The sequence below is a fragment of the Delphinus delphis genome, chromosome 16 (assembly GCF_949987515.2).
Source record: "Delphinus delphis chromosome 16, mDelDel1.2, whole genome shotgun sequence".
Classification (NCBI taxonomy): Eukaryota; Metazoa; Chordata; class Mammalia; order Artiodactyla; family Delphinidae; genus Delphinus; species Delphinus delphis.
The window spans coordinates 38,830,126-38,843,368 of NC_082698.1; the positions used below are offsets into that span (position 1 = coordinate 38,830,126).

The 13,243-nt window shown below is 35.6% G+C and overlaps 1 protein-coding gene across 5 annotated transcripts in view; it reads right to left on the minus strand.

The window, feature by feature from the left end:
* Nucleotides 1-13,243, minus strand: part of A1CF (APOBEC1 complementation factor) — an 81,669-nt gene that overhangs the window by 54,663 nt on the left and 13,763 nt on the right. For 2 of the 5 annotated variants that reach the window (XM_069541533.1, XM_060034563.1), the window contains exon 2: nucleotides 1,379-1,522. The exons of 1 other annotated variant lie outside the window; for it this stretch is intronic. In XM_069541533.1, coding sequence (XP_069397634.1) covers nucleotides 1,379-1,477 — 99 coding nt within the window. In that variant the 5' untranslated portion in view covers nucleotides 1,478-1,522. Of the gene's footprint in view, nucleotides 1-1,378; nucleotides 1,523-3,502; nucleotides 3,564-13,243 lie in introns of those variants that run through there. 2 more of the 5 variants (XM_060034562.1, XM_060034566.1) reach the window with 2 other exon arrangements.

Consider the following 13,243-nt stretch of genomic DNA (forward strand, 5'->3'; position numbering starts at 1 on the left):
ACTGCTGATTACAAAAGATAAAAACATTTTTTCAACTAACTGTACCTGAGCAAATGTAAAAAATTATTATCCTAAGTGTATCTGTTTTATAGACCGTAAACTCTATAGAATTTCCTCTGTGGATTATGAAATACCCCTTTATGTGGGAAAAGACTGCATAAAAAATTTCAATCAGGCATTAATTTTGAAGCACATTAAATTTGGAGATGAAGACATTTAAAAGTTTAGTAATGATCCTAAAATAGACTTTTATTAAGTATTAAAAACTAATAATACATTAGTATCTCCCTTGACTTAAATGAAATTTTAGAAGCCTTTGTGAAATACTGAAATCTTAAAAAAGTCTAAATAAATACTCTTCATTAGGATGAAAAATTAGAAATAACTTTGAGCATTATATTATCTCTAACAAAGTGTGCCATGACTTATAAGATTATTGCAAAATGTACTACATTTAGTTTTCAACTGATCTGACAAAGGAACATGTAATAAAGGACACTATTGTATATGTTATTATTACCCACTTATGACTTTCGTATTCATAATAGCACAAAGATTTGGTTAAGTTGGGAAAGTATGTGATAAAATATAATAGCTGAGCAGTAAAATACTTTGTCTTACTGTAAAAAGAACAACATTAAAAAAAAGCAACATTATTTCTTCAAGTAAGATAATTAACTTATATGTCTAAAACTAGTTTGTTTTTCAATATATCATAAGCTCTCTAACAGGTTATCATAAAGACAATAATAATGTACAGACAATTCATAACAACCAGTGATAATGAATAGATAGTTTTAGGATAGTTTTTCTTCTTTCTTTTTCAAAAATGCTGAACATGGAGAGAAATTATTATATATCCTAAACAGATTGGATAGGTGTTATGAGAAAACATCCTGGAATAGCTAGGTTGACCAGATGGTCAGTTCTTGGATCCTTCATCTAGAAGTTGTTTTACATCTGCTGTCAAATATCTCTCTAGAAACTAAGGCAAGTTCCTGGATAGTTTGTTTTCTTCTGGTTCTTGAAGCACCAGCTGGGTTCTCGTTCACTGACAAGCTCTGGGTGGTGAATTCCAGCTGCCTTTTCTTATACTAAACTGACCTTTCAAAACTGTGATAGTCTTTATGACTGTTAACACTAGTTCTGCTTCCAAATGGCAAGGCAAAATTGAGTTGATAACCCAGAGTAGAAAGAACATCACCTGGGAGATCACCTACAAAACTGAAATGATCCAACTTCCTTCCCCCCTGGAAAGGAATGTCCAACTAAAGAGTTATACGACTGATCGATCACATTTTGCATGTTAGGATCGCTAATATTCCCACCACTCTGAATTCAGTGGTGAGTTTCAGCAGATGGCACAAGAAGTTCCTACCTGGACCAAGCTATATCCTGTGCGCTGGACCAGTGCGCGGAGGGCTGCTTCCTTCTGGGTGCCGCTCAATCCATCCCCGGATTTGTGATTTGATTCCATTGAGAGTGATTATCAGCAAAAAATCAGGTTAATTAGGGTTGCTCACTGAAACCAAATTTAAGATAAATTAAGTAAATTACTATTACCAAGTCCAAACTTGTCCTTTTCATGAAGGACATCTTTAGGAAACATTCTCTATAAATTACTCATTAAGGTTAGAGCAACTAACAGACACCCACAAACCAGGGCAGTTAAATAACCTCATTAAAAAATTTTTTTAAAAATGTTCAATTATAGTTGAAATTTAGAAGTCAACACTGAATAATGTCCTTTTTCCACTTAGAATGCAGACCAGTAGTTCTCAGTCCAATTATCTCAGAATGTCACCAAATGCTCAAAAACAAATTCATTCTTGCCAATTAAAAGTATGAGGAATGGTCCTTGCAGATGTGGGAAGAAAGCACCGTTACTAAATCAAATTGACGAGGATATGGTATGAAGATCCTGAAAGTTTTAGCTTCATTTATCTATTCTGTCTGTTACCTGAGACATTTATCTACTTATTCTTCAAAGATAAATTTCTAGATCAGAGTGTGCTGGTATCAGATGTACAGAAGTCATCATGCAAACTACTCTGTAATAAAAATGTCACATGGGTTTTAACAAAATAAGAACAGTGGATCCTTTTGAATGGTGTTGGAAGGGCCTACTGACACCTGGATCGTATATCACATAGACCACTCAGAAAAGGACATGAAGCCCTTTGTAAAATCTAAGAAATTAGGAAAATTTACATATGTCCATGTTGATCTATGTAGATGTGAATATGAAACTTAAGCATTTCATTATCTATACTTCCTATCAGGGAACATGGTTTGAACCCCATTCCAAATCTGATGGTTGTTCAAATTCACAGGTTCCCAGCACAAGGGCTTGTCCATGGTGAAGGTCCCAGGCTATGATGGTGCGAGCCCCTGGAGGCTCTCATGTACAGAGGGGAGTGCATTGACCCACTGGATTAGAGTGGGAGTGACTCAGTGAAGGTTCCGGGCTGGGATTTCTCTCTGCTTGATGTACTCTGCCAACCAAGACAAAGGAAGCTCTTTTTACACTGATTTGAATCACATGCAAATATAATGTATTTCACTATAGGCCCTTTAAGAACTTTTCTGTTCTATGCATTGGGATTTCCCATACCACTTTGATTTTCATTTAAAGGTTCAGGGTAAAGGTACCATTAATAATACAAGGAATGGGTAAACAATTGGGTGACAAAAGTGAAGCCGAGATAATCTGAGTAAAATGCAACTTCAAAGTATTCTATTATGAAAGTAATAGAATAATATAGCGGAAACTAACACAACATTGTAAAGCAATTATACTCAATTAAAAATAAAGTTCCCAAACAATAGACAAGCATCATCTAGAAAGTAATATTTTCAATATAATTTAGAAAACCAAATTTAAAAAAACAACTAGATTCCAGCGAGAATATTCATTAGCTGTTACAGGGATAAAACAATTTCATGTTCTGTATATAAGCATGGCCATTCTTGCCCTAGACTTTTCTCATAATTCTTGCTTGCTTCTGACCCAGATCAATTCAGTTTTCAATCATTCATTCTCTCAAGAAGTATTTAGTTAGTGCTGTCTATATGGCAGCTTCACTCCCTGCCCAGCTTTAGGGCATTGTGTTTTATGGACAGCTGGCTAACTCAGTTAATACACCGGTCTGTATTGTCTGTTACGTTGCAAAAGGCAGTGTTTTGTTTGTTTGTTTGTTTTAATCTTTTTATCTTGACTAAGACAAATTGGAAAGTATTTTCTGATAATGGTGGTTTGATATATATATGTAGCAATTCAGATTGGACGTGTAGCTTTAGTGACACATTTATAGTGTAAGTACTCTTTCTATGGATACTACAAGGTAGGCATAAAATGAGACCTATATTCAGTTTTTAATCCTAAACTGCTGGTGAGTACAGTCATAGAAATCGCTGTGAAACAATACAATCCTCTTAAAAGATGAAACTACAAAAGGCGTTTTGTGCCACTTGCAGCAACATGGGTGGACCTAGAGATTACCATACTAAGTGAAGTAAGCCAGCCAGAGAAAGACGAATATGATGTTGTTTATATGTGGAATCTAAAAAAAAAAAATATGCAAATGAACTTATATACAAAACAGCAATAGACCCACAGACACAGGAAACAAACTTATGGTTACCAAAGGGTAAAGAAGAGGGAGGGATGAATTAGGAGTTTGGGATTAACATATACACATTATTACATGTAAAATAGATAACAAGCAAGGACCTACTGTATAGCACAGGGAACTATACTCAGTATTTTGTAATAACCTATAAGGGAAAAGAATCTGCATAAGAATATATATATATATATTCAGTTTTGTATATATATATATGTGTGTATGTATGTGTATATATATATATATGAATCACTTCACTGTGATGTACACCTGAAACTAACACTAAGTTATAAATCAACTATACTTCAATAAAAAATATAAATTAAAAAAAGGAATTTTGAAGATTTACAAAGAAAAACTAGCCTTTAAGACTAATTCTAACTCGTGCACTTTTCTCAAATGTTACTAAAATTGCCTTTTCATCAGGATACTCTCAAATGCTCCCACAGTGCTGGATTTAACCTGTAAGAGCAGTGAGGCCATGGATGGACTGGGGTCTGATGAGGTTAGTCTTGCATGTCTTAACAGAGGTTGGAAGGCAAAGTCTGTTGTCTTCTAGCCAAGTTGTAGGTTTGCTCTTTGCTGAACTTCATCTTCTCCATCGAGAGATAGCAATTCATGGTGAGACAAGTTTTATTTGTAAAACCTGCCTTTAGTTTCGGTTAATTATTAATAAAGGTGATTAAAAATACTTTGACATCAGAATGGTCTTTTGATCACACATGGGTTCACTCTGACATTATTGAGAAAATCTGTATAATATCTCAACATAGAATCAGGTCATTGGAAATCAGGACATAGAAACAAAATTCAGAATTCGCCTTAAGAGACACTTGATCTTCAATGTTTGTTTCTCAAAAACAACCCCCTCTTTCAACATTGACTTAATCTAAGGAGTGAACTCGAATCCAAGATAAATATTTTCTTAAGCAAGTCAAACTTTTGTTTAAAAATTTGGTCAAATTTGAAAGAAACGTTTTGCAATACATTTTCTAATTTAACACCTTGCAGATTCTTCAGATCTGAGCTACTGCATTTTGAAGAGTAGTTCCCAGTGTACTTTATTGAGGCAATAGAATTTGAAACCTATATATAGCAGGCATTAAGACCATTGGAGCTAAAGGAAAGCACTCATAAACATGTATTACTTATTCATTCAAAACTTGTTTACTGGGTACCTACCATCATCCAAGAATTTTTGAGACACTGGGAATCAGAGAGCAAAACAAACCCCTCTCCCCGCAAAATCTCATGGAGTTTTATAGTGGTTGTGAGAGACAGTAAACAAGATAAATGAGCAAAATATACACTGTGCTTATGTTAATTTCTGAGGAGAAAAAAATAAAGAATGGAAGAGCAATATGAAGTATATGTGTTGGGAGGAGGATGGAATTTTAGATAGTGTGGTCCTGATACAGTGAATTTGGAAAGGAACCTGGGTGAAATGAGGGATGTATTTGGGGGAGAGCATTCCAAGAAGTTGGAGGGCCCTGAGGTGGGAGCTTGTCGATGAAACAGTGGCCTATGTGGAGAGGATGGAGCTGAGTGAATGAGAGAATGGGAACTGGGGTCAGGGAGATAATGGCGGACCAGGTCATGAAGGATCTTGTAGGTCACGGTAAGGACCTTGGCTTTTGCCCTGAGATGTGAAGATTTTACTTATGTTTAACAGACTCACTCTAACCATCGAGAAAACACTGAAGGGAGTCAGGCAGCGTTGGGGCTAAGGTGAGGCAAGGGAGGTCAGGCAATCACTCTGATCCTGTTTTTATTTAAATTTTGCCATTTTGTTCATCATGGATGTTTTTCCATTGATTTTTATTTTTTTTTAACTGCATTAAAATATCATTTGTCGGGCTTCCCTGGTGGCGCAGTGGTTGAGAGTCCGCCTGCCGATGCAGGGGACACAGGTTCGTGCCCCGGTCCGGGAGGATCCCACATGCTGCAGAGCAGCTGGGCCCGTGAGCCATGGCCTCTGAGCCTGCACGTCCGGAGCCTGTGCTCCACAACGGGAGAGGCCACAAAAGTGAGAGGCCCGCGTACCGCAAAAAAAAAAAAAAAAAAAAAAAAAAAAAAAAATCATTTGTCTTAATTACTGAGTTTTTTGATGGCTCTTACATTTTGCATTTGAGGCAGTGCCTCACTTGCCTTGCTCTGGTTAGAGGGGTCGAGGGGAGAAGCAGGGAGACCAGTTAGAAACACTGCGACATCCGGGTACGAGAGAATAGTGGCTTGGATTAGAGTGGTGATAGTGAGGGTGCTGAAAAGTGATCGAATCTTGGAATAGATTTTACAGATGAGTTGGATGCATCGTGAGAGAGAAAAACGAGGAGTTGAGGATGACATCGTTTCTTGGCCTGGGCAACTAGAGGAATGGAGTTGCCAGTTTACTGAGATGAGGAATAACGAGTGTGGAAGAAGAGCAGGAGCTCAGGTGGAGGCACATTGATTTCGAGATGCCCATCAGGCAGCCACGGGAAGAGATTCAGTGCACAGTTAGATATCTGAGTCAGGATGTTACGGGAGATTTACAGACAGGAGATATCGATTTGGTGGCTATCTGTGTAGAGATGATGATTAAGCTGTGAAATTGGATGAAATCAGTAGGGACGGAGTGTAGAAAATAGGTCCTACTTTGGGGTACTCTAACTTTTGGAGGTTGGAGAGACAAGGAGGAATCAGCAAAGGGGAATGAGATGAAGCAGCCGGGTAGGTAGGAGGTAAACCAAATGAGAGAGGTGGATTGGAAGCCAAGAAAAAAAAAAGGATTTTGAGATCAAGTGCGTGGTCAGGTGTGCCAAGACCTGCTAAGTCAAGGAAGATAAAGCCTGAATAGGGATGCGGACCCTAGAGCTAGACCTCCTGAGTTCAAATCCTCATTCTGCCTCTTACTCTGCGCCCTGGAAAAGTTTCTTAACCTCTTAGTAACTCAATATCTTTAACTGAGGAAGCAGTAACATGTCTCTGGGGGTATTGTATTACATGAGTAAATACGTTGGAAGGGCTTTGGACGAATTCCTGGAATGTAGTGAGTGCTAGACTATTGTTAGGCATAGATAAGTAAAATATAAAAGCAGAAAGGGAGAGGCAATCACCCCAACTTCTCAGAGATTGTGCAGTAAGAAATTCCAGAGGTTCATGGAACAGCACGGTTATCTAGATGAGAATGGATGAGGGAAGAAAGGGGCAAAGAAATGGAAGTTGGATGGAGAAAGAATACAGGCAATATTATAGGAAAGAATCATGGACTCCTCTCCCCCCAGCATCAGTTTGCTCATTTGTGAATTGGGGTAACAGGCAGGCTGTGACATTGCTGTTGTGAAGGTGAAATGAGAACATACTTGTCAAGTGTTTAGTTAGGTCCAGCATACAGCAAGTACTCCCACCTGACTTACTGCTAATCACTCATGTTGGAGGGGAGGAATAGCAAAGAGATTGTAGAAAGGACCTGCTGGACATGACAGCACTTCCTTCTGTAATTTCCTTCCCTTCTCCTCCTTCCTTATTCATTCTGAAAATGAGTGAGGGAGGAGCTAATAATGCAAAAAATGAGAGGTCTCTTCCAGCTCTGCCAGCTTCCACTAATCTGCCCTCAGTGTCTCCCATCCTCTTTTTTCTCAGCAAAGTAATACTTTGTTCAAATGTGTACTCGCCACCAAACCTGCTGTATAAAAATGCTCCCCTCTTTTGTTCCTCTGCTTCCATTCAGTGGAAACTGAGTCTCAGTTTCCTATCATTTAAAATTTAGGATAATATTAGTTCCTATTTCATAGGGTTGTTTTTAAGGATTAAGTATTTTGAATGTATTCTTACTTAAAGTGGATCCTGACGATTACTAACTGCCCAGGAAGTGTTAGCTGTTTTATTATTTAATTATTATTATTCTAATTAATCTCTAATTCCAAGGGGTAGAATTGCAAAACCACTTGCTGGAAGGATAAAGTCTCAAGTTCTTAGCATGATACCTCATCTCTTCAGGACTAGCTCCCAGACTCCCCTTCCAGTGTCATTCACATACCCTGCCCCTGGGAAGTCCCGTGTTTTCTTATACTTCTGGGCTCTCTGCTTCAAATGCCCTTTCCTTCTCTTCTCTTCCCTTCTCTTGTCTACCATTCTCTTCTCACATTGGTCTCACTACGTTGACCCTGTTGATCCTGCCGGACTTGATTGAAATATTATCTGCTCTGCGATGCTTCCTTTGATCCTATTTATGGGTAATGGTAGGTGCCACTTCCTTAATGCTCTCAAGAAAGCTTGTACATCCCTCGGTTGTTGCAGGTGGTACTATAATTATTATAGTTTAGTTATTACCTAACTAAACTGTGAATGTCCTGCATGTACGGACTATGTTGTACTCATCTTTACCCAAGAGTTTTAGCCTGACATTATGCTAAGTGCTCAGTAAATACTTACGGAACAAACCAAAGATTTTGGATCCGCATTTTATAAATGATAGTGACTTGCACTGGATCAGAAGTAAAATTAGTCTGCAGCTAATTTCCTAACATTTATTATTATGCTTGTTCCGGTCGCTTCCTGAAAGTTCTATCCTAGAATGAATTTGCTCTGTGTGAGAAATTGATTGGCATGGTTTCTCTGCATTTTTGAATGTGTCATTGTATTTGGGAGGGTAAAATTTTGTAAGACTAAAATTTTGAGTGCAAAGTGATTCAAAAATAGTTGATGTTTGGATTCACTTTTCTTCTCAATGCCTTTCTGGTTTAGTATTTGCAATGTTAGTGCCTATTTGATGAAGATTAAAAGAACCTAGAAGTTATTGGAGGTTCAAGATTTCTGCCTTCCTTAAAGTCTCAGGTGGATTGGAGTGAACTGCTCACCTCATCACTTGGCTAATACTGATCAGTAGCAATTTCCAGAGTTCACTGTTGGGCAAGATCAGAGCTGCTGTTCCTGACCCTTGACCCTGATGTCCTCCAGTGCCAGTGTGTCCCGGCTCAGGGAAGGTGGCAGGGAACAAAATAAGAAGGAAGCTGGAGGAGAGCAGCAGGTAGGGTGGGAGATTATGACTTTTCCAAATCTAGAGCTGTCAGGAAGATACTGTATGCTGCTCTTAAATTATAACCCTAATCTATAAAGAAGAAAAGCATACATAAAAATTGGGCTCCCATAGAGAAGCAAGTTGTGGAAGGAAAAATATGATAATATGACAGAATTTTGGGTGATATTTGTTTTCTAGATTTGCCTGAAGTTATGGCAAAGTGGGAAGATGTTAATGCCCTGGTGGAACATAAGTTGGCAGCTAGGGAAACAGAGAAAGTGGGAAAACAAGTTTTTTGTTTGTTTGCTTTTAAAGTCTCTCAAAATAGTAAATTGGGCAAGACATGAGACAAAGGTAAGAGAAGTGCACGATGGAAAAGCACACTTAAAGAGTGAAGAAAGGATGACTTAGAAAAGCAAAAGCTGAAATGGTAGCTGTGAATGATAGGCAGAGAAGAACAAAAAGGAGATGAAGGATAAAGGCAGAGAACTAAAGTTAGAAGGTTTCTTGGTAAAAAACTAAATGAAGTAATTATCCTTAACTTTAACAAAAAGGTCAATAAATGTTTAATATCTTAAAATGTTTAACATATTACAGGCATACAATGCCAGCCATTGTACTAACAATTTAGAGTTAGGAAATGGAGTAGTTTTGTTAATATTATCATTTCTATCTTATTTGGTTTTTTTCCAAAGAGGACCGATAAGGAAATTGAATGGGAAGTAAGCCTATTTCTGACTTGGTAAACAGAGGAGAGGTGTCCTTTGTGATTGCGGAGGGCCTGTACTAGCAATGTGCCGGGTGCATTTCAAATTGATGGTAGCTTCACTTGCCTTTGGGACCTCTCCAAACCCAATCCAGTCTTTCCCCAGTGTCTTATTGTATACGGATGTTGCATGATGTAGGCTGGACATAACTCTTAAAGCAACATGCAAGTTGTACAAGTGATTTTATCATGAATTTCAGCCTTCTAGTATCTCCTGGGAATTTTACACCGAAGGAGTTCCAAATTGTGTCGAAATGGTTTGTGAAGGATTTATGACCAAAGTTTACACATTTGCCTAATGAGGCTAAGTAAAAATTACTTTGTGTTACTTGATAAAAAATGTAAATTAGCTCTAATATTCTCTTTGGAAAAATGTTTACAATCAGTCTTAAGATCATTTTGGAAGTGAATTAATGTTATAGCTGTTTATTTGGCCATGAATCATGAACCATAGCAAAATGAATAGAGAATACACATCCATAAAATTCCAAAGCGTAACCATAAAAACATCTCACAAAGTCTTAATATGTGGCATCTTAATTTTTAAAAAGCAATGGATATCAGCAAAAAAATCAAATTAACCAGAATCCCTTCTATGTTATTCAGGCATTAGTAATGAATCATGCATTAAGTTGGGCCTGGTCAATTTGAGCTTAGACAAGCCTTAAAATAAAGAAAAATAAAGTTTTTCATAGTAGATATATTAATCTTACTGGTAATTATTGACAAAATCCTCTTTCTAGAGTAGGTTTCACATTTTTAGAGAAGGACAAGCTTGCATTTAAATTTCAGTTCTACCACCATGATTTTCACTATTCTGAGACACTGTTTCCTATTTTAAGAAAAGAATAGGAACACAATAATAGGATACTTAAATGTTTTTCTTTCCTTTTTTTTTTTTTCTAAACAAAGGATTAAATAAATCAGATAATGGATATAAGAGCATCTAACAAAGTGCTTGACATACAGAAGATACTCAGTAAACATTCCTTCTTTTTTCCTTATCTGCTGCTTTGGTTGACTTTTTAACCACCATCTGTGGCTCTCTGAGTGGTTATTCTCCTTTCTAGAAACTGTCCGGGGTGAAGAAAAGTGCAGTTTTGAATGTATTATCTTGATTTCTTTCATATTGTTTTAATAATCCAGTTATTTCATTTGTTTTCGTTTCTCAGTAGGAAAAATCTTTAAAGTCCTCTGTGTGTGTGTATGTGTGTGTGTGTGTGTGGTGTCTCATAGAGCATGTTAATTTTGTAATAAAAATTAGACACAATCTAAATATCCAATGATGAAATATATTAATAAGCAGTGGTACTGTACAGCTAATAAAACTGATGTTCTAGTAGAACATGTTATTTAAGCAGATATTTGTAAAATGTAATCAAGTAAAAAAAGGCAGATTACAAAACAATGTATAGTCTGATTTCATTTGTGTTAAGTTTTATATTCATCAGAGTGATTATAAAAGGCTAACTCGTTCTATCTTCTTTGATTATTTTTATCATTCTTGCTAGTTTTAGCTGTCTATAATATGCAGCTCTTACTCTAATTTTTAAAAGTTAAATTATATTAACAAATGAATGTCAGTGTAAGCAAGTCATCAAAAACTATGAGATGTGGTCAAGATTAAATTCTTAGGAAACTGTTTCTCTTCAGCATTTTTCTAATAAGCGATAATCATTTGACTAAGGAGGCTAGGAAAAAGGAAAAGAGACTAAAAGAAATCAGAAGGAATTAAAGATAAAAGTAAATTAATAAAACACAAAAATCTGTAGACTTGATAAATACATGTAAGAGCTGATTGAAGAGATGGGTAAATTAGCACACCTCTGGCAATCTTGACAAGGTAAAAAGAAGAAAACCTATTTTAAAAACAAAGGGAAAATGAATATAACCACAGATCAAGAGACTTTTAAAGACTGTGTTTTTATCAATAAATTGAAAAATTAGATGCAGTAACCAATTACCTAGAAAACTGTGAATTTTCAAAATTGCTTCAAGTGTAAGTCAAAAATTTGCATATACCAATAACTGTAAACTGTATTGAAAAAATTCATTGTATTCCTCCCAAATAACACATGGTCCAAATGGCTTTATTAGGCAAGTTTTATAAACTTTAAGTTTTCTTAAATGAGTTTTACAGACTCATTTAAGAAATATATTTTTTATTATAGAAAGCTTTTGAAGCATAGAATAATAACAGAAAACTTATGAAATTATTGACAAAGTTAGCATATCTCTGATACAAAGCCAGACAAATATATCACAAAACAGAAGACTATAGATCAGTATCACAAATATAGATATGAACTGCATACAGCAAAATATCAAAAGACAAATATACAATAAACACGATGGGTTTACTACAAGACTACAAAGATTATTCAACATCAGGGATTCTATTAGTTTAATTCACTTCATTGATGAAGAAGAAAAACACATCATCATCCCAGTAAATGTAAATTCAACACCCACTAGTGGTTTAAAAAAAAAAACTCTTAGTAAGTTAGTAATAGAATAGTAATTCTTAAATTGATACAGTATCTATCAGAGACATGTAGCAAACATCACACTAAATAGTGAAACACTGCAATCATTCATTCTCAGTCAAAAGAAGTAAATCAACTATATAAAACTATTAGAACTAATAAAAGAATACTACGAGGACAGTTATAAAAATGTTCCGTATTTAAGCAGAAAAAAATGAAATGAGAATCTGAACAATATAAACAAAATATATAGAATAACAAACAATGTGAAATATCCAAAATCTATATGAAGAAAATGATAAAATTCTACTGCAGGATCTAAAAGCCTGGGTAAATAGAGGTCTTATTATTATAAAGATTAATTCTTCCAAAATTATTAATCTAGTGCAATACCAATTTAATTTCCAATTAAATTATTTTGAAATTTGACAAACTGGTTCTAAAGTTCATCTGGCAGGAAAAACGGCAATACATATCACAACATGCATTGAAAGTATAGAGTTATTTGGAACTAGCCTAATCAAAAGTTAAAATTAAAACAGGCAATGGTGATCATTTGGTAATATATAGAAACAGGGAATTACTATGTTGTGTACATGGAATTAACATAGTGTTGTAGATGAATTATACTTCAATAAAAATAAATACAATAGGCACAGGAATAGACAAATAGATTAATGGAATGGTAAAAAGTCTAGACCCATAGTTGTGTTTATATCGGAACTGCCAATAGGTGCAATCACAGGGAGATCATAGACAATTTGAGAAGAAAGATAAAGTTGGCATACCATATCACAACACATACCAAACTCCTAAGTGACTTAAAGAAATAACCTTTCAACAACATTGTATAACTGCTAGAAGAAAATATGGGAGGACATTTTTATAATCTTGTAATGCAGAAAGTCCTCCTAACCAAGCATACCAAAAGCCAGGATTGAAAAGACTAACAGATGTGACTACATAAAAATTACAAATATCTGTAATGACAATATAAAGTTAAAAGGAAGCCACAGACTAGAAGAAAATGATTGCTACTTACATAATATACAGAGAATTAATATCTGCAATATACAAAGAGTACTTTAAAATCAATAGTAAAGGGGCTCAGAAGTCAGTGGACAAAGAGCAAAGGACATGAGCAGTAAATTCACAGAAAAAAATAGTTTATAAACTTATTTAAATATGGTCATTTAGTGGTCAGAAAAAACAAAGGAAAACCAAGATACTTGGTTTTGCCTATTATGGGGCAATATTAGAACAGATTTCAAATAATACGAACAATAAACATAGCTGACATTAACTGAACGAATACTATTGACTATGTTCTAAAAACTTAAAATGTAATTCATTTAATCCTTATAAA